Raw genomic sequence first — 20799 nt, 5'->3', positions numbered from 1 at the left:
CTCCTCCAAAAAATCAGTGAACATGTTTTGTAATGGGGGGGGAGGGGTATTTTGAGAATTACAAAAAACAGGAGGTATACTTGGTAATTTCATACACATACGCATACACGGACACATACACGGACACATACACATACATAGACACATACACATACACATACACATACACATACACATACACATACACATACACATACACATACACATACACATACACATACACCATACTCACTACACATACACATATGGCATTTTCCTGAATTCATGACTTGTTTGTTACATATATGATGAAGACCGTGCTACGGGCTCCCTATACATACTTGGCTTCTCTTTCTCTGTCTCTCTCTCTCTAAGTGACATATTCCTGAATTCATGACTTGTTTGTTATATGATGGAGACCGTGCTACGGTTCGCTATATGTACATATTTGGCCTCTCTCTCTCTCTCTCTCTCTCTCTCTCTGAGTGGAGCATAAGGGTTTGATCGTCTTTCGAAACATCAGACAAATCATTCAGATTTATCATAAGCATATTGCGCAGCAATACGCATCTTGAAATGTCAACTATGGGAGACAAAACATGGCCTGCCACTGATTACGTCTCAGAGTCAACGATTAAGCTGGTACCTATTGACTCTGTTTCCCTATCCTTTTCATCCACATATTTTCAGACAAAACCCACTTTAAAGAACATAACATGGAGGGAATTGGAATTATCATTTCAAAAGATCTCATTCTGTTATTGTGATTTTATGAAGTGTATAGGTGGAAATTTAGCTTGAAAGTTCTAAAAATTAATGCTGTTATTAGGGGGAAACATTTCTTTGATTGTAATTTAATAATAAAAATTACAACTAAAAGTCTTGTAAGATGAGAGGACATTAGCTTCACATGTGTATCTACATAGTACCATCACTTAAAAATGGAAATATTTGCAAGGAATACATCTAGGAATGTAAAAGCAATGCTAAAATGCCGCCTTATCAATCTATATAGAAAATAATTGACATAATCCCAGGTATGTTTGCAAGGAATGGAAAAAAAAACCTTGCTTCTCCTTGAAGAGGCATCCACTGCCACGCTCTCTAGAGGCTACGCAGCTAGAACTATGTACCAAGCAATGAATGTTCAATACATTGGCCACACCTACCCTCTTGTATGGAGCAGAGATACAGGAACCAAGCCTCTTCAATGCACAAGATTGGAGAAACATCGAGATGCCATTAGTTGCAATGATTTCCCCCCCCATGATATGAAATAGTACCCCATGAGATAGTTAGAACTGAGTAGGGAGCATCCCCAGTAGTTGCAGAGACACTTTTTAAAACTTTGACTTTTGTACATTGAATATGGGAATTACTTAGGCATTGTTGTCCACAGCTGGATATTGGGTCATCTATACAAGTAGCAGAGGAAGGTGAAACCAATTGTTGGTACTCACAATTGAAATATTGGTTCGAAGTACATGGCATGAATATGTATTTCCCCACCATTTGAGTATTTGAGTTCCATTTTTGGATATGGCTAAGGCACAAGTAAAATGATTAGGACAGATATCATTGAAATGGACACAAACCAAGCTTGGATCAATTCAAAGTGGAACTAGGTAAAATTATACCCAATGATAAATTCCTCCTCTTGCATATGTCTCTGATGGTTTCATTATTAAACCAAGCGCAGGAAAAAACATGTCACATTCCTATGCATGTGATAGGGCAGATTTAGACATCATCTCATCAATTCAAGATACAGACTGGATGATTTACAGGTACAGCTTTAGAGAACCATATATACCAGATTTGCAATCAAAAAGTTGAATATGAGGAGCATTATATATTTCATCACCCAGTCTAGTGTGAGATCAAAGGAAGCTCTTTAGAAAAAAATTGAACTTCTCTTGTATGTGGAGCATGATTATCAAAGATGCTTAGGTCGCTGCCTTCTACTGATGAGCAGACTCAGAGAATCTCTTGAGGAAGAGGTTTACACTTTGGTCCACTTAGGCAGAGATCTTTGACATATATTTTGGCACAGATACGATTAGAAACACACTCCTCATGATGTACAACCAAACATCATCATATTGCATGGCTGACACTCCCTCCTCATTCTGCAGACCTTTTCATATTGGATCACCTGGTGGTGGCTATTTTTAGAGGCAGCATTTTCAGTTCCAGTTGTCAAACACCAAGCTTGATTATTGAATAATTATGAGGCACAGTGACATTACAAAACATTTAGTTTAAGGTAACGTAGAAAGACATTTTTCTTTTGTTACTTGTGTTGATGAGTTAAGATAAACAGTTGTATTCTTTTTTCAGGTCTTGTAGGACTTCATAGTCTTTTAAGATTTTAATATCTCTGTCTTTCTGTGCTGATTCAATAGTGTATGTGCTCTCTTTTCTATCCAACGGTTAAGAATCCCTTCAAATAAATATTGTACCTGTAGCTTTGAATTAAAAAGGCTATTATGGGATAAAACTAGCATCTAGAATTTTGTTGTAGAAAAACTTGGCTCATAATACTGATTGTACCTATACAATTGCAAATTTCTATTGTTAATAACATAAGGACTGCCAATGAATGTCTGTAGACTTGTTTGTTAAAGCTAGAGTTGGAGCACTGTAGTTGTTTATGGTGCTCTTTTTGGCCTCTGATGGAGAATTTAGCCTGATTTGTTTTGCAATACATGAATAAAAGATTGTTGTTTTTATAAGCGTTAATGGGAGAACTGGAATATTCTATAGACCTTGAATTTGAAAACAAATTGGCAGTGAAAATTTGAAGAATGATGCTTTGGGCTTGTCTTTAATATATCAATATAATTGACCTCTTCGAATGCCTTCTGTTGTTGCAGTTAGAAGATGATCTAGGAGCCCCACCAAAGATAGCATGGAGACGAAAACTAAACAATCATGCAAATTTTCTTAGAGAGTTCAATGTAACATTCACAGAGGCAGTCAAGATGGTACGTTGACATATGTTTCTTCTATGTGCTAACATGTGTAAGTGCATGTTTTTTTAGCATCCATCTCTTGATGTGTGTGTGTGTGTGTTTGCATTTATGTGAGTGCTAGCATGCAAATATACGCACGACTTCAGTATATTCATTGGAAGTTTTATTATCGTCGAGTGTACAGATTAAGCTTGGTTATCGACTTTGGGCTTACAATCAAGAAGAGCGCTCACAAGGAAGGGTATATCTCAGTATAACTATAAACCATTTATACTTGTTTGGACAATTTGAGTATCTTTGGCATATGCCCAATGTTCTAGAAATTGAATTGTCATGTTAATGAGAGAATCTTGAACTTGATTTGATATTTTATTAGGATTTTATCATGTCTCTATTAGAGTGTATGCATGCACTATGCATACATAAACAATGCATATGCATATACATGCAGGGCTATGTACACAGGTGCTTGTATATTTGTTCTGTTATCAGAGGGAAATATTTCAAAGTTGTTAAGAAAGCTTTCAACAAATTCTAAGGCTTGAAGAATTAGATTCCGAACCATTTAATAGCTTTGAGGCAGGATTCGTCTTGATCAAACTATAACAAATTAAGATTTCGTGTGATATTTAGTAAACCTCCAGAAGATTTTGATTTTCTCAGCAGGATTGACAAAACCTCCGTTGAGAGTCTTTCAACTCCAAAATCATCTACTAGTTGCAAAAGTATAATAAGACAGACAGAAAGAAAAATTAACTTCTTGCAAGAGAGACCTTGAAGACTTTAAAGAAAGAAAGAAGAAAGAATTATTAATGTCTTTTCAGAGGCCAAAATGCTCTATGAGACCAAACAAGAGATTGCATCTTAAAGAGGCTAATACTTAATTATGCTAGGGCTACCTACCACTGCCCTACCGAGTGTATGCTTCCATGCAAACACAAAGGTGTAGGCAATGGAAATATCTATCAACCATGTCATACAGGAAATTAGAAAACTAACATCATGGTTGTCCATTTCCTAACATAGGAGCTAATCATGGGATTAGTGGGCAGAAATCCACACTTCTTGATATATAATTATATGAAATCATGAGTAATAGAATGACCTATGAGGAACACTTACTTGGACGAAAGTTATAAATGAAGAATATTAAATAATGACCAAATCCAGGTTAACTTTGTTGACGGATGAACATGTTAAGTTTATGTTATTATCTTCATTAACTATGTGAACTCTAACTTTCTAGAAGTTTCTAAATCAAGTATAAATGTACTGCCCCTGTTCCAATATAGCTTGGATTGCCCACTGGACATGACCAAAGTGGAAAAGAATACAATGATCGGAATTGATAATATTAAATTCGATAATGAAAGAAAATGGCTCAGCCCCAAATGGCTGTAGAAAGAAAGAAGAATATATTAATGTCTTTAAAGAGACAAAATGGCTTATACGACCAAACGGGAGATTACATCTTAAAATGATGTCTCGTCTTTGAGAACAACAAACCAAAATACATGTAAAAATAAATAAATAGAAGTGACTAAATGCGTAATATTTTGAACACAAATTTTAAATTGGTAATGTCTACACATGACACTGGCGTGGAGTTTCTTATCCGTTGAAAAAGTTTAGGCCCATAAAGAATTATCAAATTGAGCTTGTTACATATCGAGATGCCAATTTTCACGCTGTACATTCAACTATGATTAAGGCTACTGATGGGAAATGAACATAAATATAAAAAATAACAAAATAAATCTAGTCAATTTAGGAGATGTGCACGTCTTCCAGCTAAGCTAGATTTGCGGCCAATCAGGAATGAGCGTGTTTAATCTCCTAATTATTTTGATGGTGCATATGCCCATATATATCTTTTTGTGGTTGTGTGTGACATCATTCCAGGGAAATGTTGAATGAAAGCAAATCACAGAAGCAAGAAAGTTATGTGCACTATCTTTCCCTCTTGATTGTCCTCTTGATGTGGTAGTAGATGTTAGACATTCGTTTATGGTTTTCATCTGTTCAAAAGGATCTCCCCAAGGGTTGCAACTTGTCTGCATCTTTACTGTTAACGTGCTTCCAACGCTTGCAATCCAATAATGTAGGTTCTTGATCGGTGAGGGATGCTATTAAACAAACCAGTTTTCAAGGGTGAGGCATAACTGATTGTTAAGACAGTTTAAGATGGAGAAACATTTGTAGATTTTATACATACATAAATCTTTAGTCTATTTGGGGATTACCATTTTGTGGTCTAATCAAGCTTTCAAGGACTTTGTTCATTTGTACAGACACCACCAATAGATCCTTTCAGTCGGCAAATTCGAGCTTCAGCTTGCCATGGTGTTCCCCTTGGTGGCATGGGGTATGGAAAGATTTAATTTATACCAAACATATTGTAACTATTTCATAAAAGCCACTTTTCTTTTATTATATTCAATACCATTTAGGAACGTGTTGGTATGTACAGTTCTGGAAGTATTGGTAGAGGCTTCAGAGGAGAGTTTAGACGGTGGCAGTTACTACCTGGAGTTTGTGAAGAAGGGCCGGTATTACCAAATCAATTCTCGGTATATTGCCATTTCTTGCTGTTTATGTGTGGAACTCATCAAGTAATTTACCAAGAAAAGTTCTCATTTTCTACAAGGATTTCGCTTTCAACAGGTATTTATTTCACGGGATAATGGAAAAAAATTCAGCTCTGTGTTGTATCCTGGACGACCTACTGAACTTGGGTAAAGTGTGCACTGCAAGAAACTTTAGGATTTTTTATTCTAATTTGTTGGAGAGTACAAATTTATTACTTGTTATTCATGTGTTGTCACATCTTCTATACTGAGTTTTTGTTTTACAAGCAAACAGTGTAGACATCTTGCTGTAAAGTGTAAATTATAGCAGTGATAAACAATGAGTGATATTAAATGAAAAACTTACTACATTCTACTGATAATGCTTAACATAGAGGAAGATGAGAGGCGCAAGAAGCTATCCTGACATATACAAGTGTGAGGAAATAAATATAGTGCTGGAAACTTTACTAGGTTACTAGAAATTTTGTAGTAACTATTCCAAGTCTCAGGTACATGATTACTCAAACCTAAAAACTTTTTATGCAAAATTCAAACCCCGATGCTTCTCTTATAGCTTCTCTTTATGTACTTCTGTGGTGTCCACTGAGTCCCATAGTAATTATTTCTAGTTATCAACGGCTATCTTGGCATCTTTAAAGCTGTGTATATAAATTTTCTTTTATTTTGCGTTTCACACTCTCAATCATTAGCCCTGACGTAAAGTTTTTATTTGTCACTTTTCTCACCTAGGATTTGGTTTTTTTCCTTTTCAGTTTTGCCTCTCTTTAGTTGTGGATGCTTCTACTGTTGGGGGCCCACCTCAAAGAATATGTCAATTTGTTAGAACTATTTGCTGTTGTTTATAAACTGATTCCCTAAATAATACACTTTCAGCGGATACAAAGATTATCAGTAATTTTAGTGAGACCACTATCGGGAGATTGAGATACATGTCATTCTTCAACGCAATTATAACTATTCTTGGGGTGGTGTATTCACCCGTCTTGATATCCATCTAAGTATGTCATATACTTTGTTGGGGACCACCACGTGTGTCACAGAAAAAGACAATTAAAATGAATGAATTAACCAGAAACGTTTCATTTGAATTTGTTTCACTGCAGAGTTTTTAATGTCATTTTTCATGGTCAAATAAAATACCTGATGTAACATCTTCATAAACACATACACATAGGAGAAAACTCAGCCATAAGAAGTATTGGTAAATGTCTGATAGATTCTAAATGATTATACTCTGGAACATACCCTAACAGACCAGAGTCAGCAGAAAATGGTGTACTGCGTGGGTTTCTGTTTCTGAATTCTACTTTAACCCAGTTTGCCTTTCATATCCATTTGGCATATGATGTATTGTGTTGATGTGTTTCTTATCATAATTGGTTATGTATGTGTTTTACATACATAACTTTGCTATGCAGGATTTTATATTTAGTTGAGTATTTTCTACACTTATTGTGCAGATGGTTTGCCTGGATTAGCAAATTCTTTTCATGAATTTGTGTTTGACATACAAAGCAATCTGATGTTGTACAGTTATAGATTTGTCTACTGAAGCTGACACTAATTTATATATTTGAAGAATGTTAGATGATGCGAGTATTGCATCATGGGATTGGAATCTAGATGGTCAACATTCAACTTATCATGCAGTTTTCCCTAGAGCATGGACTATTTATGATGGTAAATCATGATTTTTATGTCAAAAATCTGGAATTAATATTCTTGGAGAACAGGCAAACTAGATCCAGAACTTCAAATATCTTAGGGAACAAATTAAGTTGTGAATAGATTTTAACAGGCGAACCAGATCCAGAACTTAAAATATCATGTCGTCAGGTCTCACCTTTCATTCCAAACAACTATAGGGAAAGCTGTTTACCAGCAACAGTTTTTTCATATACAGTAAGTGTTCCTGTATGCCTTATTAGAATTAATCTTTTATACTGAGTCTTTCATGATCACGTGTTTTGGGTGACAGTTTGTCAACACTGGGAATGATAATGCAATTGTGACATTAGCTTTCTCGTGGATGGTAAGAATACGTACTACTTTTCCAATTGTAATATGTATGCACAACATTTTTACTTTAATCATAATAACCATTAGATTTCATCACACATTTGTACTATATCTTAATAATGCAGAATTCCATTGGTGGACAAACACACTTTACTGGTGGACATTTTAATGAATGCTTCATGTAGGTTCTTGATTTGGTCTTTTTCTTTGTAATTTTGGTAGTTGAGGGAAATGCACCAACATTTATGGTATTTGTTTACAACAGGGAGGATGATGGAGTGGGTGGTGTTCTTTTGCATCACAAGTAAACCATTGGTCCTTTTCTGTTAGTTCTTTTCATGTTGTATTTATTTTTGAGCATCACAATTTACTTGCTAGGTTTTGTATCACACGAGTCTTTCTGAAAGCTTTTACCATAGAATAATTATATACTAATATTTACGGTGCTCATAGTATTACCTAGTAAGCCAACTTGCATGTATCATTATTCCTAATGCTTTTGTTGTGTGCAGGACATACATTAGTTAGGATGTATTTCTACTTGTCCATGTTTGAGCTTTTATCTGTGCTTAGAAAAGAAAGAACGATATATTAATGTCTTTTTTTAAGAGGCCAAAATGGCCTAAAAGATCAAACAAGAGTCTACATCTTGAGTGTTGCTCGTCTTTGAGAACAAATGTTATTGGGTATAAAAGTAAATAAGATAAAAACTGACTAAAGAATCTTGTTATCAATACATGTAAGATTCTCAAGTCAGATAGATTATAATGCTTGTCTTTGAAAGATTTCTGTCATAGGTTGATCTAGAATGGAGAGGTCTCTGACTGTGATGGTGGGAGACTGTTGATGAAAAGGGTGGTGAAATCGTGCTCCATGAGTGTTAGAGCTAGATCCTAATGTAAGCATGAGATAAGGAAATATATTATTAGAAAATGGAGAGGAGAGAGAGAAAGAAGGGTGCCGATCCACCCGACCACCCTTGAGCGAAGAGATCAAGACGGACTTGAGCCTCAATCGGCGTCCCATACACCGCCGTGGCATCGAGTCGCATTTGGTACTGGGGCGCCCGCTTCAAGAGTTGATCACCACGAGGACAGAGTCTCGACATAGTCAATAAAGTGTCAAATGAGGGTAGCTAGGCCTCATATTTATAGCCAAACCTAAGGCCCCCAAGCAAGTTCACACTTGGCCTTAATGGGTTGTCTCAATCCCAAGGATTAAAATCCTTCCCTTCTTTACACTCTCTTTTAACCCTCACACTTTATCCACGTGTATAGAATATTATGACACAATCTTACCACGGGATATTATATGGTCATGCCCGTAACAATGAGGCTATTGCATTTACTCGATCTATTGTAACCCCTTTACTATCTCTTGGTTGGGAGTTCATTTGTGTAGCCCTTGATTGACTTGTAGCATGAGTAGGAGTGATGGGGCTAAAGAAAGTTGTGATTGTTCTTTGTTGATGAGCAGTGGCTGTATTGTTGTCCTTCAAAAACTTTTCCTCGTGTCTCTTGAGTGCTAGCAAGAAAAGCCCTAGGCACCGTTGGTCCTCAGAGTCAATTACCTTGCATAATGGGCCAAACCCTTGCTTAAAGAGGCAATGGTATCTCCCTCTTCTTTCATAAAAAACTCTAAAATGACAAATCAATTGTTCTTCAGATTCTAAGCCCTTGTAACACAATTGGCAAATTCTTTCTTCTAGAGGTATTCATTCATGTCTCCCTATTGACAACTGGCAACAGTTCGGTTTGAGAGTGTCAAAACCGAACTGTTTAAAAAATTTGAAACTTGAACTGAACTGAACCGAACCTAACCACGAAACCATTCAACTTGAAACCGTTTAAACCGAAACGTTACAAAAAATCCTAACCGTTAAACCATTGTTTCGTGGTTCGGTTTTGGTTTTCAAGTTAGGTCAAAACTCAAAATTTAAAATTTAAAATTTAAATATATTCATTATTTCAAATTTAAAATTTTCAAAATTTTAAAGATTTTTCCTAAAATGTGAGAATTAGGCTTAAAAATGAAAAGATTGTTTAAAAAAATATTTAAAAAAATCAATTGGCAACCCTAAACCATCAAACTGTTTTAACTGATCTATTAAAAAAACTTGAACTTGAGCCGAACCAAACGGAACTGTTTAAACCATTAAGTCACGGTTCAGTTCAGTTCCAAAGTTATTCAAAGTTATCTTGCTTTCAAGTTTAATAATATCAGTTCGGATCACTCTATTCTTTTCTACTTTGATCATGTTTAGATGGGGGTAACCTAGGCTATATTGGACTGGTGTCGTGAATTTAAGCGCGTGCGTGTGAATCTGAATGTGACCTCCAAGGACTTGAACCAGAGAGGATGGGTCATGGGCGTCCAACATTGTACCCTGGGTTTGTGCATGTGGTTTAGTTTTGGTGGTTTTTGACTATGTATTCATACGTAAAATTTATCTATGACAAATGAAACTCTCAATAGTAGTCACCCTATTGGTAAATACAATGCTTCAAAGTCTTAAGTGTAAGGTTTGAATCTTGCCTTACACAAATAAATCTAATCTATGTGGCTTGTATACGTACTCATATTATTATTTTATTCCCTATCCGGATGTTGAAGGAGGAGAACGTTGGATGAAGTGAATGTTTGAGGAGAACATAGATAGATATGTTTAGTGTCCATATAGAGGCCAATATTGACCCATGGGACCTTAGTACAAAAGTTATCTTGATGGGTGTCTCCTTCCTAAGAAGGGATATTCACACTTTGAAGCACCAAGTTTCGATGTGTGAATAAGGCATATACATATGAGCTCAACCTTCTAGATGTTTTCTTTAGTGTGACACTCAAGTCATCACCCCCTCTTTATACATCGTCATAGCTTAAAAAGCATGTGATACTCATTCTCTACTAGCCTTTCCTCGCACACATTACATGTCTTTATATTTGGCTGATTTTGATTCCATAATGCAACCTCAATACCTAGGTTATGTGATCGAGTGCGAAAGAGTGTTAGGACTCACGAGAGGTAATACTCATGTTTGTAATGAGATAAGGTTGAATACGATCAATAGGCCTTCTTGCCTTATATAGTACCCAACATTCAGGATTGATGTTTGTAATGTAATATTCTAATTTTGTCTGTTTAGCATCTTTCCACTTCTTCCTTAATGGTTCCATTAATCTTTCCTCAATAACTACATATTTCGTAGCATCACTTGAAAACTCTAGGAGTTCTTCCACATCCCATCTTTTGAACCATTTTCTGATGTCAATTACCCAACCAGATGAGAGAGAATATCGGTTTTGTGATTCTTTTGTAGTTTACACCCAACATTCTAAGCAAGATGTGGTATTCTATGATTTGACATATTCTTGACTTTTGTAATGTATCATCTATATATGCTCTGTAGTGCCAATATCTTTATAGGTTGAACACTTGTTCCCAAGAGCATAACTTGATAAGAGGTGGTGGATTTAACTCCCTTTTGTCTCCTTAAAAACATACTGTGAATCTTCTCAATCTCATTCCATACATTAAGAGAGATAGTGCCTCCCCACACTTGTACTCTATAAAGCAAAACCTGTGTTACCATGACATTAAATAACATTAGTTCTTCCGATCCATGAGTATCACTTGGGTTGCATTTATTTTCCAACATATAATAACTTTTCCAACCAGCTTGAAGTCTAGACTCAAAGCATACACTCCATTTTTTGTGGTAGGTACATCAATACTAAGATACTATAACATTAGTTTCACGTCCGATCCATGAGTATCACTTGGGTTGCATTTATTTTCCAACATATAATAACTTTTCCAACCAGCTTGAAGTCTAGACTCAAAGCATACACTCCATTTTTTGTGGTAGGTACATCAATACTAAGATACTTAAAGCTTTGTACAAATTGTGCATGTTCTCCCATCTATGTAAGCATAGGGTATTGGTGAGGCTGGATGGTTCGTACTACTGTCATTTTGGTTTTTATCTTCATTTACAGTTAATGCACTACTTTGACAAATGCATCTAATGCTCCAAGTAAACGTTGCATACCATCAACATCATATGAAGTATAACCACGTCATTCACATATAAAAGCAACAAGATAACTTGTTGCATAAGTTTTGGGGCATCTAATCCTTCTTCTCTTGCTACCCTATTCACAACTTCTTCCAATTTATCAATGCATATAAACCTTGCTTAGCCCCCCTCCATGTTACTTAAAAAGTAACATGGGGGCTAAGCAAGGTTTATGATAATGGACATCCTTGGTTAGATCCCATGTTACTTAAAAAGTATTATGAGAAACCATTCTCATTTTTTAGTTGGCATTGGACTTGCTAATATAATTGTGCAACAAGGTGAAATAGAACCTCTTCTCTTTGTCTCTCTCAACTTCTCACCCAGTGGTTGGAATCATGATCTGAAAAATCTGACACAAACCTCGTGGCAAACCATAATGTGAGTTTTTTGGTGCAGTAATTTGACGGCTTGTCTTTTTATGAATCTTGCTCCAAATCTCCATAAGTTTGTGTTCCAAGCTCAGAATTTTCCAACAAAATTTCTGATGCAATCATTGTCTGATTGAGAATAACATTAGATAGTGGATTTTTGAAATTAATTTATATGAATGCCAAAAACTAATTACATCAAAGATTGAAAGATCAGTCTAAATACAAACGAGATAATTCTTGACTCTGTTACATGAAGTGCATTGAAAGGTAAGAATATAAAAAATAGAGATGTAGGAATAGCGAGTAAAGCTTTGGAGGGATATCCTCGAGTTTTTGTTTAGAGGACCACAAGACAGTTTTGTTGCCTCTTGCCATCGGTGATCTCTAATGCCCTCTTGATTTGCTACTCCAAGCTCGTTTGAGAATTTGGTAGTGTTTTCGCCTCAATCTAAAATTCTCTCCCAACAATGAGCTCTCCTCTCCCTTTTATAGGTTTTTAGCGGGCCCTTACCAAAATAATAAGTTTCTATTTGTGGCACTTGACCTCGAGACTCGACGAACGTGCAACTTTTAAGTCCTTTTTTGTTTTTACCACAAACCTCTACTCTACACCTTGCTATTTATTGTAGCACCTTTCTCCCTTCATTGTCCATTACAAGATTTGAACCCTTGACCTTTTATTCATAGTGTAAGATCTTTGAAAGTTGATCTAAGTAACTTTGTTGTCTTTAAGTTCATCTTGTATCGTGTTCTTCTCGTCGTATGTTTGCTCTATCCCTCAATCTTTTATTTCCTCATGTGCGCTCGTCACATCACAACTGGAGTAGTGCATTTATGCTGATTGGAATAATGCCTTGATTTACCAAATTTTGAAATCTCATGGTAAAGGCAATTTTAAATATCCTATCTCATGATAAAGGCTATATCAATCACGTAATTGGAGAAAAGAAATGAGATGATGAGGACTATAAATTTCCCATTTAAACTTTGAGAAATTTCTAAAATTTAGGCTTAAATTTTTTGGTGTGTTTGCAACTAATTTGCAGTTTTCCTTCCAGTCTTCTAGGGACGTTACTACATCATTCTTTTGTTCCCGTCAAATCCCTATCCACAGGGAGTCCCATTTAAACTTTGAGAAATTTCTAAACTTTAGGCATTAAAATTTTGATGTGTTTGCAACTAATTTGCAACTTTACTTTCAGTCTTCTAGAGACTTTACTACGTCTTTCTTTTGTTCCTATCACTCCCTATCCACAGGGAGTGATTATTATTTGTAGACATGATACCAGGTTGATTGTCTACTATCCCTTTCAGCTGTCCAGTTGCTTACATTCTCAGTCAATTGTTGAAATCTTGGGGACATTTTCTGTTCTATCAGATTTGAATATTAGAGATATTTCCCTTTTGATGAAATGAACAATTCGCTGGCGTTTATGAGCCGTGTGCTGCAAATGTGCTTAATTTAAGCTTAATCAGATATTGAGGCTCATGAAGATGCCCCATTTCATTAAGTGGGGCATTTTTTTCTTTGCAGTACATGGTTGCTTCTTGGCACATCCGCCTTAGTGTATATAAGTATACCATAGAAAATCATTGTCTTTTCCATGCTCTGGTGAGGAGACACATATTCAATCACCAAGAAATCACGAACTGCATTGAGTTGTGTATTCTATTAATTGGAGACCATTATTTCATCAAGAAGAAAAGAAAATGCATCATTGTCAAGTGGTTCACTATGTTGCAAAAAGAAATAATGGATAATCATATAAGATAACATTGAGTTTATGCAATGAAACTGAAATAAGAGCATTGTAGGAAATTTAAGAAACTTTGTTCTCTTGTTGAAGAATAAAGTGAATCCAAGCTAAAACTTCAAAGCAGATAAAGCAGCAGACTATAATCATTATCGAGCATAATTCGCCATGAATGCTTCCATATGTAGTATGATATTGATGTCATACATTATATGGGAGCATTCATGGGCTGATTCACCGATGTTCTACCTATCCTAAATATGCATCTATTTATTTTGTGCATTTTATATCCCCATGGTTCCTATATTATTGTACTTTGATCAATTGCTTAGTTTGGTACAAATTATTTTCTTTATTTTACCAGACTTCTATAAGATTTACATGGATGTAATTTTTGGTCTCATGGCCTTTTGAAGACGTTAATGCAACATTTTATTTACTTCTTCATGTTACTATGTATGGTAAGAAAAAGACGACTTTCTCCTCTCACTGTGAATAGGGAAATGTATGTAAGGCAAGGGATTGTTTTAGAGTTATATACATAGAAACTAGATGTGTGTAAAGCTCGTTAAGGTTTTATTAGCTTCAAATAGATCATATTTATTGAATTACATGATACAGTATATGGAAGTTGACAATCAATCACAAAATGAGAAAGAAAAATAACCACAGTTCCTCTAGGCATGATATATACAATGAGAACATAATGGGCTGTATGCTTGGTTTGGTAATGTTTTGTTGCTCATTGTTGAAAATCCTCTATATAGAGCTGTAGATAATTTTAGTTTTCTTGATGCCGGAATGTGTTTACTTGAGTTGCTATTTCTTGTATATAATGGAGTATCCTTTATAATGAATTGGTATATATTAAATCCCGATGAAAGTATTTTTCCTAAACTAAAAAATGTTAGGCGAGAATATTGATGTATTTGTGATTACAGGACATCAAATGGTAATCCACCAATAACGTTTGCGATTGCAGCTCAGATGACTGATGAAGTTCACATATCCGTATTCCCATGCTTTTCTATGTTAGGGAATGATAACCAAGAGTTTTCAGCCCGAGATATGTGGATGGAAATCAAAGAGGTGTGTAGGTGAATGAAGCTAATCTCTTAATAATACAATTGTCTGAGGCAAGACGGGCTACTATTTTATGCATAGCGAAATCAGTTACTGGAAGATCTGTAAATACTAAGAAGTGAGGAATATAAGCTTTTAGTCACCATTCAGGCAATTAATTTCTTTAAACTATAGACTCTTCTGGCTAATAGGTGCAAACATTAATATTCGTCTGGCTCTTCTTCTGAGAAGATCATGGCCATGGAACCAGCCATTCTTCCACCTCAAAAGCTTTTCCCAGTTTGGAATATTTAATGTTGATGGACTTTGGTAAGCCCTCTTGCTATGAGGAGGCTATGCAAAGCGATTAGTAGCTGGTGGTGCTTTTCCTGTAGGAAAGAGAAAGGGCTACAATTTGATGATATTTTTATACGTACAGGAAATATGACTACTTGGTATACTGTTTATCCTTAATGAAATTTGTTCAGACTTCAAATGACGATAAAAGAGAGCTTTCTGAGATGAGGAAATATTAAGAGAGCAAGAAGAGGGTTTTATGGTGCAAGGTAAAGACGTCAAACTTACGAAAAGTAGTTCACTGCCTTTACACGAATAAGGCATAAGATGATACGTTAATCGGGATGGTCATTTACGAGTTGGATACTTTGATGAATTGGCTGCAAAGTCTTCACAATGAAGCATTTAGGTGATGCAACTTATGTACTTGGCACAGGAATACTTGGGAAAATAAGTAACAAATTGTTTTATTTATCACAGAAATATGTTGCCAAAGGCTTGCAACCACTTACCCATTCCATCCAGAGATTAAACTCACCCAAAATAACAGTCATTGTGACTAATGCTGACATTGCAATCACAATAGCAAAAAGAAGACTGTAAATGATATTTAACACTTCTTTTAAATGTGTTGAAGTATATAAATGGTAACAGAAAAGGCAACGCATTAAACGCCATATAAGGCTCACCATTTTTTACAGACTGCAATGGATTTAATTATTGTTAGTTATATTTGACCATTTTTAGCATGGAATGTTCAACGGGAAGCATTGGGATTCCTTTCCAACTGGTGTATCGCCACGTGGTGGAGCCATTGGAGGTGCAGTAGCAGCCACAGTTGCAGTTCCAGCACATCAGAAACGAACAGTTACATTCTCTTTAGTTTGGGATTCGCCGAAGGTCAAGTTCTTGAAAGGAAGATCATATTACAGGTACATATTATGCCTTGAAATGAATCCCAAACACATTTGATAATATACAAATATGAATCTTGTCCTTACAGGAGATATACAAAGTTCTATGGTTTTTCTGGAAAGGCTGCCACACGATTGGCTCATGATGCTCTTCTTGGTACGATGTTATTCTTATTGTTTATTTGAGCTTTAGAGTGAATTTATAGATACAAAAGTTAAATCGAAGAGAGTTATTAGAAAGGTGTCTCTACAGAGTGCTCCTAATCGATATGCAGAAAGATTGAAATATATACTAATGTTGTCTCATCTAAACGAATGCAACTAACTGAGATAGTAAATAAAAATAAAAGTGACTAAAAGAATGGAGAGATCTTTGAAGCGAGGGTATCACTTGTGATGGTGGGCGATAATGACCTTTATTTGTTGATGATAAAGGTGGTGAGATCGTGGTCCATGAGGTGGGGACCTATGTGCATTGCCAATTGCTATTGCCCGATCTATTGTAGACCCTTTGCAATGGCCGGGTCGGAAGCCCATTTGTGTAGTCCTTGATTGACTTGTGGCATGAGGAATAATGGATCTATAAGAAAATTGTAATTTTCTTTGTTGATGAGCCTGTGCCGTTGTATTGTTGTCATATAAAACTTCTATTTTTGTTTCTTGAATTCTAACAAGAAGAGACCCAAGCATACTCATATTTCATTACCTTGCGCAGTGGGCCAAAGCCTTGGTTAAAGAGGCAAGGTATGTTCCTCTTATTTCATTAGAAACATTATAGTGGCAAAACATACTATTTTTCAGATTCCACTCCCTGATGACACAATTGGCAGATTTTTTCTTCCAAAGGTCTGCATGCATATTTGCCTACCTCAATCTCTAATTAATTTGAAGAGGTCTACAGCTTTCCTATCAGATTGCGGAATATGCAATAGATTAATGTCCATAATAGATAGATAGATAGATAAATAAATACATAAATTTTATTATTGTCTTCAGAGGTCAAATTATGAATCCATCCTCCAATGTGTGTAAAAAGTTTAAAATTAACAGAGCATCCTGTACATTAACTGACACAAACTATGCTATCTAGTAAAGCTTACATTTAAAATTTCCTGTTCCTATTTGATTCTATCTGTACAGAATTTCCTAGATGGGAGTCAGCAATTGCAAGATGGCAGAAACCGATTTTGGAAGATGTAAATCTGCCTGAATGGTAAGAAGACACTTGAATACAAGACTGGATTGAATATTGTAATGGTGTTTAGAACTTGATAGTTTATGTGTTTCAGGTATCGTTTCACTCTTTTCAATGAATTGTATTTTCTAGTTGCTGGAGGCACAGTGTGGACAGGTAAGTTCTAAGGAATGAACAAAGACCAGATAATATACCCAGTGTAGATGATTGATTTCATGACGTTGAATTTCATGTTAGAGAGTGAGGCGGCAAATTTGAAGGGAGAGTCTCTTGGTCAGAAAATTCTCGTAGAAAATACTGAAGCTAGAACTGATTCAGATGGTTGGACTAGAACTTCTGCCATGGTATATTCTGAAGAAAATACGATCATGGGTACTGATGGTCAGAGAGACATTGAACCCAGTTTGATCACTGGCGAAACAGAAGATTTGGAAACTCATCCATCAAAGCAGAATTCTTTACAGGAATGTGACGACAAAACTCAGCTAGACATGGTAGAAAAAGTTGGTGAATCACAACTGAATGATAAAAAACATCAGGTTGATACCAATGACTTGGAAACAGGATTGAACTCAGGAAAACCAGACGTTGAGTCCTCTCAAATATTAAACCAGAATAGTGCTGTTTGCAGCAATGAAATGAATCGAGATGAAACTTCTGGTGATATTGTTGAATATAAAGAGACCATGGGAATTGAAACCATAGCCTTTCAGAACATATCAACACAAAGTCAGGTGTCTGATAATGTGGTTGAGTTTAAGCAAACATCCTTAAAAATAATGATAGAAGATGTTGCAATCCCACCAGAATATGATGGGCATAATCCAGATAATGAGGAATATGAAGATGTCGATAATGTAGGGCGTTTCTTATATTTGGAAGGCTTGGAATATGTGATGTGGTGTACTTATGATGTCCACTTCTATGCATCATTTGCACTTCTTGAGTTGTTCCCAAAGCTGGAGCTCTCCATCCAACAGCAAATTGCTGATGCTACAATGACACACAACCCAGAAAAGACCAAGTTTCTTACAGAAGCTGATTGGGGTATCAGAAAGGTCCTTGGTGCAGTACCTCATGACCTTGGAATGCATGATCCCTGGTTTGAGGTAAATGCTTACAACATTCATGACACCAGCAAGTGGAAAGATCTCAACTGCAAGTTTGTGCTTCAGGTTTACAGAGATTTTGTAGCAACTCAAGATTTAATATTTGCTGAAAAGACATTACCAGCTGTTTTTACCGCTATGGCTTATATGGACAAATTTGACAAAGATAGGGATGGACTTATTGAAAATGATGGTTTTGCTGACCAAACTTATGATGCATGGACTGTTCATGGTATCAGTGCATACTGTGGTGGGCTTTGGCTCGGAGCCCTCCAAGCAGCGGCAGCTATGGCAGAAAAGCTGAATCAGGACACTCTTATTGAAAGCTTTAGGTCCAAGTTCTTGCAAGCTAGGGATGTATATGAGAAGAAACTATGGAATGGTTCATATTTCAATTATGATAGTGGAACCAGTAGCAACAGTAATTCCATACAGGCAGATCAACTGGCAGGACAACTGTATATGTTTGCATCTGGCTTGCCTCCTCTGTTTGAGGAGGAGAAGATAAAGACTATTCTAAAAAAGATATATGAATTCAACGTGATGAAGGTGAAGGAAGGAAAGCTAGGAGCTGTAAATGGGATGCATCCAAATGGTAAAGTTGATGAGACGTGTATGCAATCTAGAGAGATCTGGACCGGTGTCACCTATGCACTTGCTGCTACAATGATACATGCCGGGATGGTAGAAGAAGCTTTCCATACGGCTGAAGGGATTTTTTGTACTGGCTGGTCTGAGGAGGGATTTGGGTAAACCTTCATCAGTTTTTACTTTGTAGATAGGAATGGGCAATGGTTTGGCTCAAGCCTAAACTAAACCGTTAAAACTTTTATAAACGGTTTGGCGGTTCGGTTCAGGCTTGAGCCGCGTTAACTGGTTTTGAGCTCAGTTTGGCAAGGCTCAAGGTGAACAGAATGAACCGCCAAACCGGTTAAGCCTTAAACGGTTTAGACAAACCGGTTTGACCAAACCAGTTAAACCTTAACAAGTTTAGGAACTAGTTCAGTTCAAGTTTGAGAACTGTCAACCTGGTCAAGGCTTAACTGGTTTGGTTTGGATAAGGCGAAAAAGGCTTAATCGGTTTGGTTTGGACAAGGCCAATTCAGTTAAGCTGAAACTGAACTGTTGCCAATTCCTATTTGTAGCTATAGATTTTCGTTAATGCCTAACATGCTCTTATATAATTTTGTTAAGTGTGTTTATTTAATTGACAGATATTGGTTTCAGACTCCAGAAGGATGGACAGTGAATGGTCACTTCAGGTCTTTGGCTTATATGCGGCCACTTGCAATATGGGCTATGCAACATGCATTAAATATGAGAGATGCTTCCAGTTCCAATGATGAATGATAATCACCCGTATGTATAAAGAGAATACTGATGATTCTTCTTGTGCGATTGTTACAAAATCTACATGAACTGAACACAGATCAGTTGTAAAATAGCCAATAACTGATTTTTTTAATAGAATTATTCATTTTATTTCCCAGAAGATTTTGAGGTCTTCTTTTGTTCTTTAAGTCAGTTGTGATATAGTAAAATCTGAAACCCTGAACTTTGAACATCCTACACAGAGGGTTTGACACCAATCCAAAGAGGTAAATATAGCATAATTAGCTGTGCAACATCTCTTATGAGGTTGATTTTCTGTGGATCCAATTGATCATTATTAGTTGCAAAGGACAAGGCACAACATGAGGGACAATATCCATATACAATCAATTGCTACTACTAGAATCACCTCAGAAGTTCCCAGTAGGGTATGCCATATCCTTGCACAGGTCTCATCAAACGTAGAAAACAACAGCAAAAGGTCTCATTAGACCTAGAAAACAATAATGCATTAACTGAATCATATTTCCAGTGAACTATTAAGGGGAGACATCATGGTTAAGTATTCGAGTGATATATTTAATTATAGACATCGACGAGAACATCCCCCCTATATTGAATTCATCATCAGCAGCACAGACATAATACATTATGAGTCTAATCCTCCCATTCTAAAATGCAGTCTTCAGTAGTATGTCATCATATGTCCTCAAATCTTCCAAAATAGAGATTGGAAATATCATACATAGCACAACAGAGCCCCAATGGACCATATATCACAAAACAAAACATTAGCTTTTTATGGTGATAAGAGTTTCAACTACATATATGCGAAACACAAAAATATGATCATTCATTACAATATACAAATACACATGTGGCGTATATACACATTTATTTACATTGCATACATGCATACATAGACATGCCAATATATGCAAGATACATACATACATACCTACACTACACTATACACATACATACGAAGTACGTTGTCATGATGTGTTTAAAACATAATCTCACAAAATCTCTATACTAACCAAACCTAGCCTACACATGCATTGGGGGGTATGTCCGAGGAAGAGAGGGAAAGTCTCCAACATCCTCATCAACCTTGCCATC

The 20799-nt window shown here is 36.1% G+C and overlaps 1 protein-coding gene across 2 annotated transcripts; it reads left to right on the top strand.

Moving 5' to 3' along the window:
• The first annotated feature begins 354 nt into the window (after positions 1 to 354).
• Positions 355 to 19837, top strand: LOC147853621 (uncharacterized). 2 transcript variants are annotated; one of them, XM_087332606.1, is made up of 18 exons: positions 358 to 621; positions 2856 to 2966; positions 3139 to 3195; positions 5246 to 5319; positions 5425 to 5524; positions 5619 to 5689; positions 7125 to 7225; positions 7344 to 7447; positions 7524 to 7577; positions 7690 to 7745; positions 7830 to 7868; positions 14710 to 14857; positions 15875 to 16059; positions 16131 to 16198; positions 17182 to 17254; positions 17331 to 17392; positions 17474 to 19094; positions 19560 to 19837. In XM_087332606.1, the coding sequence occupies exons 1-18, from the start codon at positions 556 to 558 to the stop codon at positions 19693 to 19695; spliced, it is 3126 nt and encodes a 1041-aa protein (XP_087188732.1). In that variant the 5' UTR covers positions 358 to 555; the 3' UTR covers positions 19696 to 19837. The 2 variants fall into 2 exon arrangements, with proteins under 2 accessions (XP_087188733.1, XP_087188732.1); XM_087332607.1 differs by lacking the exon at positions 19560 to 19837 and having other exon boundaries at positions 355 to 621; positions 17474 to 19098.
• The last annotated feature ends 962 nt before the right edge of the window (positions 19838 to 20799 follow it).

This window comes from Azolla caroliniana, unplaced genomic scaffold (assembly GCF_043228905.1).
Source record: "Azolla caroliniana isolate FFs.n. ecotype wild unplaced genomic scaffold, voAzoCaro1.0.p SCAF_16, whole genome shotgun sequence".
Lineage (NCBI taxonomy): Eukaryota > Viridiplantae > Streptophyta > Polypodiopsida > Salviniales > Salviniaceae > Azolla > Azolla caroliniana.
Note: the sequence above shows the minus strand (reverse complement) of the source record. Positions and strands in the feature narration are given on the sequence as shown.